The following is a 19,238-nucleotide window of genomic DNA, read 5'->3' on the forward strand; positions in this document are numbered from 1 at the left end:
CATGAAATCTCTTCATGGAGAATTCGATGAAGTGGTTTTAACCACATGACACCACATAGAAGCAAGATTGTAACATCATAAAAAAACTATCACAACGAATGAGCCCAATCAGCTGGTTGTACGACTAAACCTGCCAAGATGATCTGAGAAAAAAGTCCACATATCCTAAGGGCTACAATGTTGAAGCTATTTGTAGTTGCCACATAGGATGCTCCAAACATTCCTCTGAGAACTATAAGGCGCTGAAGCGCAAGATCTAAAACCTGATGGATTCAGGGGCATTGACAGCCGAAGAAGGGGGCATGGCATATACCATTTGCACTTAGAGGATTGTTTTGTTTGAACACGTCACTGATATTTCATGTTTGCTTAATCTTTTAAACGATTGAATTTATGATACTTTCTAAGGTGGAGCAATTGAACAAATTTTAATCTTTAGTTCTTCGAATATTAAATGAATTAAGGATTCTTTTAACTCTTCAAGAATTATAGATTTTTGACATATGACAAGATTAGACCTTTCTTATCATGTCTCAAACCCCAAAATGAAATACCTTGATCATTACCAAAAAGACCAAATTTTGACATAACTTCCCTTTGAAATTCTTGAACATTGTCTTTATCTTTTTGATACACCCATACCTTTCTTTGAGTCAAATAAAGTCACACCATTAGACTCAAAATTGAAATTTTAATACCCAAGGCATTGAGTTGTTCATTTGAACATGAGCATTCTTCTAAGACACAATTTGGGGCATCTCGCCGGGAGCCTAAACATTGAGATATGTTGGGAGCAAGGAGCAAAAAAACAATTCATTCGAAATAATTCTATCACGCATTAACTACACTGTTTTCATGTGAATGAAATTAATCCTGAAAATCTATCCCCCTGGGGATACCTCTTCTGTGAGGACTTCCATGTATGAAATGATGAACGGCTTTCTTTCTTTATCCCTTTACAACAGGAGAAAATATATATCCCTTGTGTCCCCTTTTGAGCATGTAGTATTTTTCTTCTGATTCAACCCTAACCAAGGATCACCCTCCACATTGGGGGGCAAGGTGGAAGAAATCTGCTCACATGAGTGAAGACATCAATCAAAAGGAGACACCAAAAGGTGGACCAAATGGAAAGTGCGAAGATCCAATCAAGAACAAAAAAGAAAAGAAGCAAAAAAGCAAAAAAAAACAAAGAAAAAGAGAAACAAGAACAAAAGAAGAAAAAAAAGCAAAAATCAAAAAGAAAAAGGGACAAAAAGCACATGCAAAGATTCCCTAAAGACAAATGGCACATCAAGCTTCAAACTATGAGATTGATCAAGCACAATCATTCCCGAATCTCTGAATCACTTCACTCGAAGATCATGGAACATCCAGAGAAACACATATGAGCAGATCCAAATTGAGCAAGACAGTATTGAAGGCATCAGAATGAATTGATCCTTGGTTCAACACCTGAAACATTTGTTTGGGCCTATTTATCCTTTTCTTTCATAACCATGAGCCTTGGCCTACATTACGTGCCTTAAAAGTCCCTTCTAATCATACATGGATTTCTAAACAGAAGATACTATCTTCAGATTTCATCCCGCCCATCAGGATTAATCTTTGTTTGCAAAAAAACAATGTAATTAATGCATGGTAGAAAAAATAACAAAGGGGGGTTCAAGACGTAAATCCTGAATAATGTCTTGAAACCAAAGGAGGGTTCGAGTTGAAAACCTGAAAAGGAGGCTCGAATATAAAAATTGTGCAACTGAGGCGATCACGTAAATTCCTTGATAAGGCATCGCACAATCCGAGTGTGACAACAAAGGTTGGGAGTCAGGGAACACTTCCAACAGAGGAGCATGCAAGCTACCCCATCAATCTTTTGAGCATCCAATGTCAAACCTTTGAGCATCAAATGCCAAACCTTTGACCAAACACAATAACCTGAGACTTTTTATCCTTTCCTTACTTGACTATCTCCCAAAGATAGCTTGGATCTTGGCAGTTGTCAAATAGCTATAATTTATTGAAGGATTAACATTGTAATTAATTCTTTGATATCCGATGAACTCTAGTTTTATGATTCGTCTCAATTGTAAAACCGTGATAGGGGCAATATTTTTAAAACTTGAGATTAAACATTTTTTGAAACTCTTTTAATTGATATTTTCATGACTTTGAAAATAAAAGAGAAAGAAAAATATTTTTTTTTCAAACAAGACAGTCTCTCTAGAGTGGATCTTGGTAAATGACATGTGACTCTCAAACACAAAGCTCATGCTTAGAATCAATGATGAAGCAAGAAATGAGGAACATTTGGGGTATCTTTGAAGATTCAACATCAAATATTGGGGTATTTTTTGATATTGAGGCATCTTTGGGGATTCAACATCCTAATGCGAATTATCAGACCTTTTTCAGGAGATAAAATATAACCAATTCATGTTACATGCATCTTATGCATACATTTTAGAGCGTCATATCTATCATTTTCTTTCCACATACATAATTTTTACAGCTTTAGAGTCAAGTTCGACTTCAAGACGAAGGATACTCGATTCAAAAGCACCTTTACAGATTGATGTCGGTTGCTTAGCTCAGCAGCAAGAAACTACACTTCAACCAACTCGACAGACAGAAAGATCGACATTCATTTTCAGATTCGACATTTCCAATATAAATTCTGTCTCGCTTGAGACAGTCTCATTTAATGCAGATGATTATCTCACTTGAGATTGCTTTTTTAAAACAGACTTTGTCTCACTTGGGACTGTTTTACTCGAAAGAAGATTTATTTCACTCATGATTGGTTTTCTTAAAACAAGATTTGTCTCGCTTGAGACCGTTTTCACTAGAAGAGTTTTGTCTCTCTTGAGACAGTTTCCCTTGAAACAAATTTTGTCTCTCTTGAGACAGTTTCTCTTGAAACAAATTTCGTCTATCTTGAGACAGTTTCCCTTGAAATAAATTTTGTCTCTCTTGAGACAGTTTCCCTTGAAACAAAATATTTGAATATGTTTTCTTTGAAACAAATTCCGTCTCCCTTGAGACAGTTTCTTTTGGAACTAAGTTTTGTCTCTCTTGAGACAGTTTCTCTTGAAACAATTTTCGTCTATCTTGAGACAGTTTCCCTTGAAACAAAACCTTTGAATTTATTTCCCCTAAAACAAATTTTGTCTCCCTTGAGACAGTTACTCTTGAAACACAAAATCTTCAAATTTATTTCCCTTAAAACATAATTTTGTTTCCCCTTGAGACCGTTTCTCATGAAACAACAGATATCTTTGAGATCGTTTCCCTTGAAACGAATTCTATCTCTTTCAAGACAAATTCTTTTGAAGCATCATCTGAACCGTTACACTCAGCTCAGGCACATACTTGAGATGGTCGAGAAGCATTTCTCAAATCAAAAATAGAATGTGCACATCAGATTTGAACATTTGAAGAATTCAAGATCAGAGATCAAAATTTGAAGATTCAAGAATCAAGATTCCAGCAGGCAACTGGAGATCGAGATTTCTCTCCAGAGCCCCAAGATAATATATGTTGCATATGCATTTTAGGCACACCTAAGAGCATTGCATCCATAGCATCACATATATGCATAACTTTTTCAGGTTTTAGCTAGAGTCAATTTCAACTTCGCGGAGAAGGATATTGAACTCAAAGCGACACGATTTGCTCGAGAGTGGATTTCAACTTCACGACGAATGATATCTAGCTCGAAGCCAAACTTCACAATAAAGGGGTCTTCACGGTTTCAACTTCACGGCGAAGGGAATTGTGTCCACCCGCAACATACAATACTTGGATTTCAACTTCACGACGAAGGATATTCAAGTCAAGGCTCAACTTCACAACGAAGGGGCCATCTGCGATTTCAACTCCACGAAGGAGGATATCGTGGCACTCGAGGCAACACAAGTTCAACTTCACAACGAAGGGATGGCTGGTTGTCAACAAACAACTTCTCAATTTCAGAGACAATTTTAACTTCACAACGAAGGATATTGGACTCCAGACAACGCAATTTCAACTTCACGACGAAGGGACCGCTGCCTGTCAACAACAACTTCTCAATTTCAGAGCCAATTTCAACTTCACAATGAAGGATATTGGACTTCAGACAACGCAAGTTCAACTTCACGACGAAGGGACCGCTGCCTGTCAACAACAACTTCTCAATTTCAGAGCCAATTTCAACTTCACAATGAAGGATATTGGAGTTCAGACAACGCAAGTTCAACTTCACGACGAAGGGACCGCTGCTTGTCAACAACAACTTCTCAATTTCAGAGCCAATTTCAACTTCACAACGAAGGATATTGGACTCCAGACAACGCAAGTTCAACTTCACGACGAAGGGACCGCTGCTTGTCAACAACAACTTCTCAATTTCAGAGCCAATTTCAACTTCACAACGAAGGATATTGGACTTCAGACAACGCAAGTTCAACTTCACGACGAAGGGACCGCTGCTTGTCAACAACAACTTCCCAATCTCAGAGCCAATTTCAACTTCACAACGAAGGATATTGGACTCCAGACAATGCAAGTTCAACTTCACGACGAAGGGACCGCTGCTTGTCAACAACAACTTCCCAATCTCAGAGCCAATTTCAACTTCACAACGAAGGATATTGGACTCCAGACAACGCAAGTTCAACTTCACGACGAAGGGACCGCTGCTTGTCAACAAAATTTCATTCAGATTCAATTTCAACTTCACAACGAAGGATATTGGACTCGAGACAACACAAGTTCAACTTCACAACGAAGGGACGGCTGGTTGTCAACAAACAATTTCCCGGTTCCAGAGCCAATTTCAACTTCACGACGGAGGATATTGGACTTGGAACAATGCTACTTACTTGGATTTCAACTTCACGACGAAGGATATCCAACTCAAAGAAGGATTATCTGCCATCAAAATTGTCGAGTTCGACTCCATTCAGCTCGATGACACATCAATCGCACTACTTTCCGGTTGCAGTCGAGGTTTTCAAGTCGAGAAGAGGACCTGGGTTAGCCGTGCCTTAGTGACAAGCAACCATTTTCAAACAACATAGCTTAAGTCAAGAAAAAGCTATCTGTCAATGAAGATTTCTGAGTTCAATTCCGATCCAAGGTCTTTAAACCGAGAAGAAGACCGAAGGGTAACGGGAAGTCACGTGCCGATTCAAATTATGAACTACGGTTTTAATTTCATATCATTTCAAGATGAACTCGACTTCACGATGGAGGAGTCATCCGTAACTCAATTCGACAGGGAGTTATTGAAACATCAGAGTTAATTTTCAACTCCACTGAACGAAAAGTGTGTCTTTTAATCTTTGCTCTATCCCCGTTACACGACTATGGGCAAAGAGGGGCAGCTGTCAACACACATTTTTCGTCCTACTAGGATTCAAACTCCTAAAAATATGATAGAATTTTAGGATTCAAACTCCTAAAAATAGGATAAAATTTTGCTAGGATTCAAACTCCTAAAAATAGGATAGAGTTCTACTATTATTTAAATTCCTAAAGATAGGATCCACAAGCACTATAAATAGCCATTGTAACTCACCATTTGAAGACACGATTTACACACAAAACACAGAGGAAAGCACGGAAAATACAAAGGCAAAGTTGTTGTAAACGATTCGAAAAGGAAATAAAAGGTAGCATCTTTTTTTACATTGGTTCGTTCATTTCTCGCATGTGCACGTTATTTTTCTTGAGATTTGGTTCGAATAACCCAAAACGTGGGTTGCACCGATGACTAAAAAAGGGTGGAATTTCGAAGTTTCGAACCTAGATCTACTCCCGAGGCGTGTTCATTTTTTTAAAATATTTAATTCTCCCCCCTAAATCATTTTTTTCCTACTTTATTATTCTTGTTATATATGCATATTACTTTCTATTAATTTTATTATATATGTATATATGTTTTTTATTAGTGTTATTATATATATATATATTTCCTATTTTGCATGTATATATACGTATATTACTTTTGATTTTCTTTTTTTTTATTATTATTATTTTACTTATATATATATGCTTTTACTTTTTTTATATATTTTACTCATTTATTTATCTATTTTTATATTTATCCTATATTTTATGTTTTTATATTCTTTTACTTGTTTTATTTATTTATTTGCATTATCATTTTATTTTTATTTAGTTGTTTGCTGTGCATATATTAGTGTTATTGTTTTTTATTTTATATATTCTATTCATTTTATATTTACTTTATTTCTTATTTAATCTCCTTATTTTATTTGTTTTACTTTATTTATCATTTATTCATCTCTTCTAACCCATATTTTGACTTTTAAAGGGTATTGTAAATCCGTCAAAGGTAAGTAATTTTGGATCATTATTTTATCTTTTAATTTAACTTGTTATTTTTCTTAATTAAGACAACTGGAAATTACGTAGTACCGAAAGGGCGGTTCAAGGGTGCTAATCCTTCCTTGACCGTAACCGACTCCCGAGCCCGACATATTTCTGGTAAGACGCAGATCAGGTAAGAAATAGGGTATCCGATCAACCCATTTATCTTTAAATAAATGATCGGTGGCGACTCCAATCCACATTTTTCAAGTCGAAGCCCAATTCTGGGGCCCAACCGAAAGACGGTTGCGACAATAATATATTTATATTATTATTATTACTATTTTTATTTTATTTTTCAGGTCTAAGTCCAGTCTTAAATAGCCTAGTAAGTCCAAGTCTAGCGTAGGCCTGTCAAGCCCAACAGGGAAAGCTTGTTCGCCTGACCCAGCTAGCTAGAGGTTCCAACTCAATTTAGCGCCGTATGTTTTTGGGCCATTGGATAAGGTTTTGATCTTACAGTTCAGACCGTGTAACACTTAGGGATTTAAACCCTAAAATTTATCTCAATTACACAACCGAAAAAGGATTTTTGGATCTGGTCCCTTGATCCAATGGCCAGAAAGCATCGAGAAACTTTCGAAAGGTCACCAACCGACTAAAAATGGCGCGTGAAGGCCATGCGCCGACGAAGATGGAAAGATTGTATTCTCCCCACTATTGTATTGAAAAAACATAGGGAATCAAAGACCAAATCTCAAACAATAGGGAACAAAATCATGACAGTCAACAGGATCAAACCAAAAATGAGAAAGAATCAAACCAAAATTAACAACGGCAACAAGATTAAATCGGAGCAAACCCAAAACAAATCAACATCCAAAAGGTATCAAAACGAAAAAGTAAAGAATCATTACATCAAATCAGTGAATCTTTTTTTTGAGTGAACAAAAGGCATCAAATCCTTCGATTAAGAAGAAAATATGCATCTCTAAGCACCTATAAAGCCACTGCAAAAACATGAAAATATGCATCTCCAAGCGCCTATAAAGCAGCAAAAACATGAAAATGAGGTGAGTTCTAGGCGGTTGAAACCCAAAAGAGAAATACATAAATATCGAGAAAGGAGAAAAAGGAAAGTTGCTTAGCTCTGGTTGAGTGGAGGAAAGCAACGCCGTTGGAGTGCGAAGAGCGCCATCGAGAAACCCATTCGTCGTCGGAAATAAAAGTTTAAGATTTATGATTTAAGATTAAGGGTTTATGTTTTAAGATTTAAGCTTTATGGTGGGATCTTAGGGTTTGAGATTTTAGGTTCTAAGGTTTAAAATTTGAGATTAGATAAAAATATATATATTTTTATTGTGAATTAAAAGATATTTATTTATGATTTATAAATTTTAATTAAATTTAAGTTATTTATTTAAATATAATAATTATAAATTAGTGTAAAACTCGGATCTTATTTTATGTATATATGTATATATGTATGTATAGGATCATTGAATAAGAGAAATTAAAGATTGAATTTAATAATTTAAGTGATATAATGTTATCAAAACATATAGTGTTATATATATATAAATAGTGTTATCAAAGTTTTACATATTATTGTTACAAAACATTAAAAATATTTTTATGATTATTAAAATAATATTTTTGACAGTTATCTACTTTTGAAATTGCCATTGGATTTTATTATCCATTTTTCCTTGTCATCCGAATAAATAGGAAATGTCAAAACGGTCCCCAATCTAGATTTTTACTATTATTATTTTATGTTAAAAGAGACACGAATGTTCAGAATTTTTTTTTATAAAACTCAATTTTAAAAATAAAAGTAGACTTATCATAGATTATTTGGGACTAGATATGATCGAACAGTCTTGATAATACATGGAAATATGATTGGAGGATACAAAATTAGCAGGGTTAATTTTAGAGTCTTCTGAACCAAACCCGGAGCAATGGAAGGTATGGAACTTCTACTGTTATGAGTACAAACTTTGCATATCAAATAAAACCCCCCATTGACATTGAAAAAGACGAAACTTGTACAGATTTTGGCCCACTCATGTTACACCACTGCTTCAAAGCTTTCTTTCCATGAACTGCTTTTAGATCTCTTCAACTCCCATGGCGGTAGACGGCCTTTATAATGAGAGTGCAAAAAGATCGAAGACATCGGTACTTCCTTGTGCGGCATCGACATTGATGATAAGAAACTCGAAGCACTTCTTAGTCTCTTCTTTTCGCTGTCGGGTCGGGAGTTTGGGTCGTGGCGCATTGCAGATGCTTTAAGAGCCTCAGGGAGTATGCAGTTGCACAATGAACCTACAAGGAGGATCAATAAAAGAACATCAACATATATGCCGAAGCATTTTAGTAAACATATGTTTGACCCGAAAGAATTTTAGTCTCGAAGCGTTATGATACCGACCAATTCTTGCGAGTCCGATTCACCCATTTCGGTATATGGTTGCCTGTCAGCTTGTAACATATATCATCACAGAAATGGTTGCAGTTCTTGAATATCAAGTGATACGAGTCACCGTTGTAACTTGCAGATTGGTGCTCCATGAACTCTCTTAGCTGAACAGGATCCAAGCATGTTGTTCCCATGAAAATCGATTTCCTGAAGTTGAAGCTGGGGCATTGTCGAGTTTCGACCTCGAACACACCACTTGTTGGGGAGCTCCAAAAGCATACCGCACACCTTGAACTGTAAGCACTCACAGGTATAATAAGAAACCAGTTTCAACATCATGAGGATAAAAGAAAACAATGCAAAACTAAGTAATGTTCTGTTTTACGACAAATAAGTTCATTCAATAAACAATTTGAGGGTTAATGCTAATTTTCCGATACAAGATAATGTGCACCAATCCACTGTTTGTTCCTGTCATCCAAGCCTAACTATAGACCAAAACCTTATGCTTCACCGGTGCTGATGTGATCACATTGTAGCAAAAGCAATAGGCCAATAGCTACAATGACTTTATGAGAAAATTAGAACAGTTTCATCTTTCATTAAAAAGAAATGTCCATGAAAATGGATGAACAAAGAAACAAAGCTAACCTTCAACCCCAGTGTGAAAGATACCAAGACCAGCCCAATAAACATAGCCATTAGCAGTTTTTAAGTCATACACATTTAGGTACACCGGAGCTTCGTCAGGACTGCAGCCTGCTGCCGACTTTACATTCGGAAACACGCAAAACCGGGTAGAGAAACTTCCTCAGAAACGAAGCGGCATGATAGAGTGCCAGCCATGTTTTGGTTGCATTTTCAGTGATACAGGAAAACAAATCAATACTCAGCTCCAACCTGCAAATAATTACAAAAAATGTAAAAGGGGTTTTGACTCCTTAGAGAGAGTTGATAATCTATCAGCTTGATGATCACAATGGAAATTATCTCTTAGTACTCAATGCTAAAATCCTAGGTTAAATGAAAATGCCATAATTTGTCTAAATGAACATATAATTACACTCCGGATCTTATAATAAACTGCTCAGATTTCAAGATTTCAAGCATTACTATTCCTCGGAGACAACACCAAAATCAAAAGGAAATTTTTCATCACTGAAACTAAACACCAAGGAAATGCTGGCAAATTTTTCTTTCAAGGAGGCAAATCAGATTAGTTCGGAAAACCTCAAAAATATGAACTTTAAAGAGAAACCGAGTACTAAGGAATCTAAACACTAAATAATGGAAGTTAAATACAAAAAATGGACGAGCAGTGCAGGTGCAGCAACTAAAGATGCAAAAACAAATAAACAACTAGAAAAGCAGTTAAACCCATGTTACAAACATCCAAATCAGGCATACAAGGAACACAAAATGGTAAAAAAATATGGAGAATAAGAAGCTTGAAAGATTGAAAGAAAGAAAGAAGGAAGGAAGGAAGCTGGCCTGAGGAGGAGAAGACATGCTCAGAGTGAAGAGAGTTTGCGAAAATGGTAAAAAAATATGGAGAATAAGAAGCTTGAAAGAAAGAAAGAAAGAAAGAAAGAAAGAAGCTGGCCTGAGGAGGAGAAGACATGCTCAGAGTGAAGAGAGTTTGCGAAAATGGTGCTGTGGACTAAAAGGCTGAAACCCATACATTTGGCTCTGTTTTTATTCTCTGCTCTGCTTCTGTTTCTTCTGTCAAAAATCAAAGCTGGAGCTGCAGTTTACACTAAATATTTTTCATTCTTGTAAGATTGATAATAATTAAAGAAGAAAGAACAACAGAAATAGTTTTGTAGTAAATATTGTTTCGTTAAAACAAATAGTCTGTTTGGTATTAGAAAATAGAAATCTTGGAAGAAAATATATTTAGTTTAAGAATTAGAAAATTATTATTTTTTAAATAAAAATAAAAATGAGTTAAAATATGAAAATATAAAAAAAATAAAAAATTGTTTTAAATATTTTCTTTAAAATTATTTTGAAAATTTTAAAAATAAGAAAACAATATATCTAGATTTTTAACTTAAATTACTCGTGTTTAAATCATTATAACAAAAAAAAAATATTTAATGCTATCCGAAACCTTCAAATTTTTGTATAAAAGTCAATATTATCTCTAAACTTTTTTTACACTCAATATAATCTTTAAATTAATTTTTAATAATTTAATTTTGTAGTAATTTTATATTTAATTTATTGAAAATCTTAATGATTATTTATATTTTATATTTTATATTTAAATAAATTTTTAATATTTTAAAAATTAATAAGTCCTCAACTTTCTAAAATAATCAATTAAATACATCTACCACATCATCATCCATCGAGTACTGTCAAAACAGTATCGTGAACTGTCACATTAATATTCTAGATTGCCATGTAAGTTTGTGAACTGTCATGTAAGCGTCGTGACAGTTAACGTTTGATTCAGTTGTTCAAAGACTTAGATTAATTTCTTTTTCTAAGTTTAACGATCACATTTGGTGCAAAAAAAAGTTCAAAGACTAAACTAATTATCTTTCTTAAAAACTTGAGGGTTTCAATTACCACTAAACATATTTTGTATGTTAATGACATTTTTATGTGCTTATTACTTATAACAATATTTTGTGTATTTTTAAAATTTAATTAATGTCTAATATGCTTTAACATTATATTGTTATTATACACTAAAATAATTTTGTGTTATGTAATTTCTTATCAAATTTATTGTTTTCTATTTGTATAACTCATATGTTCAATTTATATAATAAATTTTAATAATTATAATTTAATTATAATTATTTAATGACTTTCTTTTTATTTCTATTTTAAAAAATAGATAATAAATATTTTTTTTAATATTTTAGTTTTGAATTCAAGTTTTCATTTATATTAACCAAACAAATTTTCTAATTTTCAAAAAATTGAAAATAAAAATTATTTTCTAAAAACAAATACAGAAAATAAAAGTAGAAGATGTTTTCTAGAACCAAACCGACCCTAAAGCTCCCACAGTTTACAAAATGTTCTCTTTTGCTTGTGGCATCAGAAAAGATTAAATAATTATTTGGATTCTAATGTGAAAATGACTATAATACTTTATTCGAATTTTAAAAAACATTAAATATTATTTTTTTTAAAATAAATTTATTAGAAAGATAATAAGATAAAATTATACCAAAATATTATTCATGAGTTTTATTTTGTTTATTTTAAGTCTAAAATTTTGATTTATTGTATTTTAAATTTACAGATAAAATCAATATGATAAAATTATATTGATTTGAGTTCCTCTATAATAAATCAAGATTAATGAGATCTAAAATAACATTTGTTACACCCCTTCAAAGGTCCTCCGTATATTACTCTTTGCCTCATAGCCACCGGAGGACCCAAAACATACCTAATCCTCCGGCACCAAGGGAACTCCGGGGCTGCATAAAGCTCATGATAACAGTTGCCAATTAGGGTGAAAGTAAGCTCTAGAATATAAAGGGCAGTAGCGAATTGCACCATGACAATCTGAGCTCATGCTCTGTTTCCAAGACACTGTCAATGGAGTCTATTCATGTTTTTATCACGACTGAGTGTTGTCTATATATGTATATGATATGAGCATGCACATATTGCGAATATGAAGTGTGACACAAGAACTTCGATTTCATTTAATTATACACGTGAAATTTTAATATCCAATACATGACAACTATTTGCTTCTCAGAAGTACAATCCATGTAGCTTATGGGTAAGTAAACCTGTAGGAGGTAACCTAAAACAGAAGTTAATAACAGCTGGTAGTTTCACACAACATTGTAGTAGAATCAAATAGATCATCGGTTTCTTTCAGGCATGGTTTGGCAGAATTATAGCAGACATAGCTTATTCATACATCAAATAAGATAACGATGTTTAGAGACGCATCGTTATTGGTGATTATGAAGAGACAACATAAGGATCTGCAATAAAACATAGTCCATGAAGGCTCTTACTTGGCCTTTAAGATGTCATAGAATGAAGCAGGTTTCTTCCTGGATTTGATACAAAGTTCCTGGAAACATGAGACGTTTGCCTTATAATTAGTTATGCAACCTCGAATACAGACTTCAGAGCATTCTCTTTCAAGGAACATAAACTTGTTTATACCTCGATTGCAGAAGCCAAACGTAGAATTGTAGCTTCACCCCATGGAAGGCCTATTAGTTGTAAACCTATGGGAAGTCCTTCTTTGTCATAACCAACCTGGAATCAGCATAAGAAGAAAGAAAATGAGCCACAAGTTCGGATGGTTTCACTACAACAGTTTTGGGTATTCTTTACGGTAGAACATGATAAACTCCACCCTTTTAGCCGGTTTATGTTTCCAGGTCCAGAGAGAACATAAAGTTTAATTAGTTTGGAAAAAGAAACCCAAGCTATAGTGTTGCCAGGGGTAGTTTGAACTTGACTCAACTACAGCTTGTCTTGCTCCCTGCTATGCAGCAAGCCATAATCGAATCTAACAAAATGTACTATAGAATTTGGGACCTCAAGTAAGAAGGCTGTGCTCAGACACGACCTTTCAAATCCAAGAGGCCAAGACTTTCTCAAGCATTCCTTTGCTCAAGGATAGCAAAGGAACCCACTCCAAGGTTTCCTGGATCCTTGACTAAAAATAAGTAAAGTTCAAGTGAGATGTTCGAATTCTTAGCAGCAAAAGCTGTATGAAAAACAAATGTTCCTGTAAGTATGCCAAACTGGTCTGCTCCATAATAGAATTATTAGATTCGTGTTTTGACCCCTTTCTCTCGTCAATTGTTAATTTAATATATAATCAAGGAGGAAAGAAATGCATATCACTTACAGGGACAGTAAGGGCAGGAAGACCAAGAAGATTACCAGCAATAATGAACCGCATAAGGTAACCTATAAAAAAGTGAACCACAGTATAAAAGATAAAAAAAGTAAGCTCATATGTCACTCTGTATGATGATGCCAAGTTATGTTACTCCAACTAGGGTGCGAGTGTCAAGTATGAGTATGTGTCCAAAGCAAGTTTTAAGATTTTTCGTGTTTGGAGAATCATCTGCCCATACCCTTGTCTGGATATACATTTATGGGAGTTGGATATGGTTATTTCAAGAAAAATGAAGAGTTGAAGCAACATGGATGACAAACCTGTAACCTGCATGTCTGACTCTCCATTTTCCAGAGCACTAGGTGGTATTTTTGGTGCTGTCATGCTGTTGTGCCCCCCAAAACAAAGAAGAAAAGGGTAATTTAGTGCAAAGATTACTGAAAGAAATTAAGTGTAACTTAGCGCAAAGGTTACAGAAAGAAATTAAGTGGAACTTAGTGCAAAGATTACAGAAAGAAATTAAGTGTAACTTAGTGCAAAGATTACTGAAAGAAACTCATATGCAAACTATGCATGGGAGTAGAATTACTTCTTAAACCAGGAGAGATTTTGCAGAATTAGTTCCTGCAGGATATAGATATAATGGTATCTGCTAGTTTGTCAAGTTACATTACCCCATTTCCCTTCTTTCTAATGATTTGGTAATTAGTCACAGACACACTATAATTAACTACTTAAGCCAAGAATGACATGTTTTAGTCAAACAGGAGAACTTTTTGAAGGTCAAACACTTCAAAGAAGGGGCTTGAATCAGTTCATTACCAGAAATTGTTGCAAATAGTGATGACAGATGAGCCCACTGATAAGAATTTAATCAAAATGGTTAAATGGTTAAGTTCACATACCCAGTTGTTGGGGTCACTATGACATCAACCTTCTTGAAGATCTCCATGTGGTGGTGCATTATCCTTCTTCTGAAAGGTTGAAACAAGTCAGGACAAATAGAAAGTAACAAATGCATTCAAATTTTAAGCCAGTAAGGGGGGCGGGGAAGGGAAAAGCTTTCATCGGATGTTGGATCAAGAAAATAGAAGTGTGAAATTTCAAAGAATGTGCCTCAACATGATGCCCTTTTTTTACTTTGTTTCTTCTCTTTCTTTTACTAAACTTCCTGTATAAGTAAAGACTACATTTTGAGTTATTCAGATTCAAATCAACAACTTCAATGCAATGATACTCCCTTTATCTCCCTTCCTTGATCATCTTCAACATTCCAAGGTAAAAAAAAAACCCAGACTAATGGCAAACCAGTTAGATTTTTGGTTTTTAATCCAACTAGTTGAACCAATTGGACTGGTCTGTTTGATCAAAAACATTTTTAAATATTCAAAAAGACAAATTTAAATTTATTGTTAAAATAATAATAAATATAGTAAACAATTAAAAAGCATATGAATTTGAATTGGTGGTATGGGATTCATTATAAAACTAAGAAGCTAAGATTCAAATCTTATCATTTAAGAAAAGAACCTTAAAAAGAACTTGTTTTTTTTACCGGTTCAATAAAATCATGTTATATGCATAGTATTGAACCAGAAAAACATTGAGTTCTCTCGGTCCAACCAGCTAGTTAGGTCCATTTTTCCCTCATTCCATCATTCTTCTTTTGGTTTACGATGTGTTGCCCTTTCTTTGTTCCCCTCGCTTCTCTTCATTATACTTCCCCTTTTCAATAGAATAGAATTTCACAGTTCCATTATAAGAAGACCAGCATGTTATGGCAGATCTTTAAAGAGAAGATTTAAAGTGGGAACCAGATTAAAAATATCTCTAACATCTAAAAGACATTATTTTCTGAAAAATTAAAGCATTTTCCCCTTTAAAGATAATAAATGTTGAGGAATTTTTATGTGCTATATCTTTTTTTTGTTTGTTATTGTTAATTTTGAGATGCTCACAAGTTGCAAACAGCTACCACAAAGTACAAGATCAGCAACAGAGTTGTAAATCATACTGTTGCCAGTTTTACCTTACCTAAGACACTGGGCAGCAACGTAGTCTGATGCGGTGAATGTTCGAAAAAGTGCCATACTAATGCGAGTATCATATGTCAATTCCGCACCTTTCCTACAGAATTTAGAAGGAAACAAGGTATTGAAGATAGAGAACTACAATATAAATCCCCAGTTTAGTTAAGGTAAATATTCTAAAGCAGATAAGTTTACCCGTCCTCTATATCAGGCTTTAGCGAGCGTAGCGATTCAGATCCAATTGAAACAAGATGGGCTGTACGCATCTCATGTAGTTCTGGTATTACTATCTCTATTGTCTTGAAGCATAACATCAGTTATAAAACATGAGTATGTCAAATTATAAGGTTAAAGAAAATGGGAACAGACAGCAAACACCAATGCTTACCAACTTACCTTACATCCATGGTTTTTCGATAGAAGGTTGAGAACATCCTCGCAGACATCAGAGATATCCGTTGAATGAACATCATTAAACCACTGCAAGGGAAAACTGCACACTAAGATATATTTATTACAAGAAAGAACTACTTGTACTCAATCTACTTCCAGTTTACCTCTGTATACTTCCCCAGTCGCAATGATCCCAAAATGTTTGAATTCTCAAGTGATGACAAAACAGGCAAACAAGGGAGGCACTACAAAATACGTTACAACAATGATTAAATAATAAATGCAATGGAAATATGCAAGACTGACTAGCTTAAACTCAGCAGAGGTAATATTTTTGGACAAATAGAGGCTACCGGTTTCAAACTGATTCTGTCCTCAGGAGAGGAACCCAAAATGGCTGCATACCTGAAGAAAGGTCTCAGCACAGTTAGCAATATTACAAAAACACCAGCTACCAATATTTCTCACCAGTCAGAAAGTTCAGCTGCCCAGTTTACCAGAATTACAGAATTTGCATGGTCTAACTGCTTAGAGATTACATCAACATGCTACCACACCAATTATAAAACCTATTGGCAAGCACCAGATTCTTACACTAGTATGACATCTTCCACTGTTGATGCTATTGGTCCAATGATTTCCACAGTCCCAGATCCACATAATGATCTTCAGATATAAAGCATTGCAAAAACAATAAATTTAGTCCTGAAGATCTTAAAAGAGGCTTGCTTGAGCATTAAGAATTCTAGTTTACAATTGCCATGGTAACCAACAATGAAATATTCTTATGTTTTCAATAAAATATAAATCAGTTCTCTGTTATGTAGCCTCGAAGAAGAGCTTACCCTCCCATGTTCGTCCTTCCATAAGTTGTTTTCAAGCCCACTACACCACAAAGGGATGAAGGAATGCGAATAGAACCTGCCTTTTTTTATTCAGTTAAGCAATAGAATGTTATTACATTGTAAATGACATAAACAAGACTTGAAAAGGTAATAAATTTTACAACCTCCACCATCTGTTCCTAGGGCAGCAGAACATAGTCCAGAAGCTACAATTGCTGCAGGACCAGAGGAGGATCCACCTGTATATCTTTCATGTGCATGAGGGTTTCTGGTTGTTCTGTACCCCAATACATTTACAAGTTAAACACACACACACACACATGTATATATGAGATAAGTTTTAGAAATTTGTGGTTTAATTATTCTAGCCATAAAAGGTACATACAAGCCACTCATAAAAACATTACTGAAGTAACATATTGAATCATGTGTCTTTTATACATCTGGAGAACTACAAATTTACCCATAATTTGGATTGTTTCCGGTTGTGCCCAAGCCAAATTCATGCATGCTGGCCTTTCCAATAAGAATCACACCACAGCTCCGCAATCTTGAGACACTAACCCCATCCTTCTCAACAGACCGAACTCCATGCATCCATGTTGATGCACCTGTCATAAAATATAAATATTCTAGTCTGTCTTTCCTGCCACTAAAAAAGGAAAAACAATAGGAAACATTCTTTTAGAAAATAATTGATGAGCTTATTTACCCTTAGTTGGATGAGGAGTGCAATCTATGTCATCCTTGATTGCCATGAAAATTCCATCCAAAATTGACAATGGATTTCCTGGACGACTCACAGCAAAAGTTTCTTTTTAGTTATTTGACTTTCTAATTCTAATGTAGATGGGAATCATATGGTAACCATAATATGTGGATGAGAAAGCTTCACAACAAAAATACCTTCCTCAAACCTTTTTGTTGAAGCTGCAGCTTGCTTCCTTATATCCTCGGCCTCAAATGAGATCAACAATGGTGTTGGGGGCTTATGATAGTTACACCCCTCAATTACTGAGATGATTTGTTCTGCTACCTATAAACCAAATGTAAGATACTTATCTAGATGATAAAATCAGTGTTTGGTAACTGAGAAAATAAAAGAAACCAAAAAGAGAGAATTTTCATTGTAATTGATTTAGAACAAAAACAACCCTCTAGCATTTAATGGTGACTTACCGTAGAAGGTGTCACAAGTTTCGATCTATAAGCATAAGCATAATCACGAATCTTCCAATACCGGAATGATGGAAGCGGATCCTCACTCCAGTAACTAGCAGGATCATAATGGGGGAGACACTTTAAGGCAGATTCAACTCGGTCTGTAGGTTTTCCTTCTTCATCCACAATGACTACTGAAGGTTCTGCTTCTGGTTGATATCATACAAAATAGTGAAAGCCAATTGGTATGTTTCTTGCTTGGTTCCTCATTTCTCATTCTCAGACTTATCATAAACCAACATATTACCATTAAAAGCATGTCAATGGCTATCTTGGAGCTCCCAATTTCAGATTTTGTTACTATCAAATTACTATTTCCAAATTACTCATCATGTCAAATTAATGTCCATAGCTTAGACATTGAAACATGGTACACTTGTCATCAAAGCATAGAAGTTTCTTCTAAAATCACAATGAAACAGATAACAAAACAGTGAAAAAAAAGCGGTAATAGAATAAACCTTGAGGAGGGAATTCAGGCTTAAACATGGGTTTTTCTGGAATCTCAGTGTTCTGCAACATCTGCAAATACCAAACATGAAAATCACCATTAAAATTTTCTTGATAATACACTCATATTTTAAACTGAGGAACAAGGATAATAAAACCGAACCTCGACAATTTTGTTCTTCTTTTTCATGAATGAAATGATCAATGAACCAATAATTGGAGCTTCAATTATCCTCACAAACAACTTCAGTATAAATCCCGTCAAATGAGGAGCTGCACCCGCAATTAATCCAAACACAAAAAAAAAGGAAAAAAATAGTATCGAATTCCCAAGTTCACATTCCCCACGTATGTAATTCAAGAAAATTGATACCTTGGACTGTTTGTTGCTGGTATTTGACGGTGGAAAAGTCTAGTTTCTGCGCCGGAACTATAACCCGCTTCTTCGGCATTGCTGCTAGATGAGTTGGGTGAGAACAAAAAGAAGTAATTTACTATGAATCCATAATAATAGAGGTGGTTGGTAAACGCTATGGTTATACACTACGTAAAAGCTGCTTGCTTTGAGTGGATAACGTGCAAAGTGGTCCAAAAATTGCACCCCCTAACCAAATCCCAATCTGAAAGCACCATCTGTATGACTGGTAGATACCAGTGAGAAAAAGGTAGGGAGGGGTGTTCTATCCGTCGGTTTAGTCAACCGATTGAAATGA

The 19,238-nt window shown here is 34.8% G+C and overlaps 2 protein-coding genes and 1 pseudogene across 3 annotated transcripts in view; all 3 read right to left on the bottom strand.

Moving 5' to 3' along the window:
- Positions 1-13,540, bottom strand: part of LOC120120930 — a 27,182-nt gene extending 13,642 nt beyond the window's left edge. Inside the window, exons 1-2 of the mRNA XM_039140418.1 lie at positions 13,528-13,540; positions 3,345-3,351 (exon numbers count right to left, since the gene is read on the bottom strand). The gene's annotated coding sequence lies outside the window, so the exon portion shown is untranslated. The remainder of the gene's footprint in view (positions 1-3,344; positions 3,352-13,527) is intronic.
- LOC120120931 lies at positions 8,375-12,268 on the bottom strand (annotated as a pseudogene).
- On the bottom strand, positions 12,570-19,024 carry LOC120120818 (fatty acid amide hydrolase-like). Of its 2 annotated transcripts, XM_039140355.1 has the most exons (20): positions 18,899-19,015; positions 18,689-18,798; positions 18,537-18,597; positions 18,034-18,224; positions 17,761-17,890; positions 17,567-17,644; positions 17,318-17,465; positions 17,019-17,131; positions 16,855-16,930; positions 16,604-16,675; positions 16,363-16,414; positions 16,174-16,254; positions 16,013-16,096; positions 15,812-15,915; positions 15,621-15,713; positions 14,492-14,560; positions 13,907-13,971; positions 13,593-13,654; positions 12,896-12,991; positions 12,570-12,800 (listed from the first exon to the last, which is right to left on the bottom strand). In XM_039140355.1, the coding sequence occupies exons 1-20, from the start codon at positions 18,975-18,977 to the stop codon at positions 12,738-12,740; spliced, it is 1,827 nt and encodes a 608-aa protein (XP_038996286.1). In that variant the 5' UTR covers positions 18,978-19,015; the 3' UTR covers positions 12,570-12,737. The 2 variants fall into 2 exon arrangements, with proteins under 2 accessions (XP_038996286.1, XP_038996287.1); XM_039140356.1 differs by lacking the exon at positions 16,363-16,414 and having other exon boundaries at positions 16,013-16,109; positions 18,899-19,024.
- Between the last annotated feature and the right edge of the window lie 214 nt (positions 19,025-19,238).

Source organism: Hibiscus syriacus, unplaced genomic scaffold (assembly GCF_006381635.1).
Source record: "Hibiscus syriacus cultivar Baekdansim isolate YM2019G1 unplaced genomic scaffold, ASM638163v2 tig00110348_pilon, whole genome shotgun sequence".
NCBI lineage: Eukaryota > Viridiplantae > Streptophyta > Magnoliopsida > Malvales > Malvaceae > Hibiscus > Hibiscus syriacus.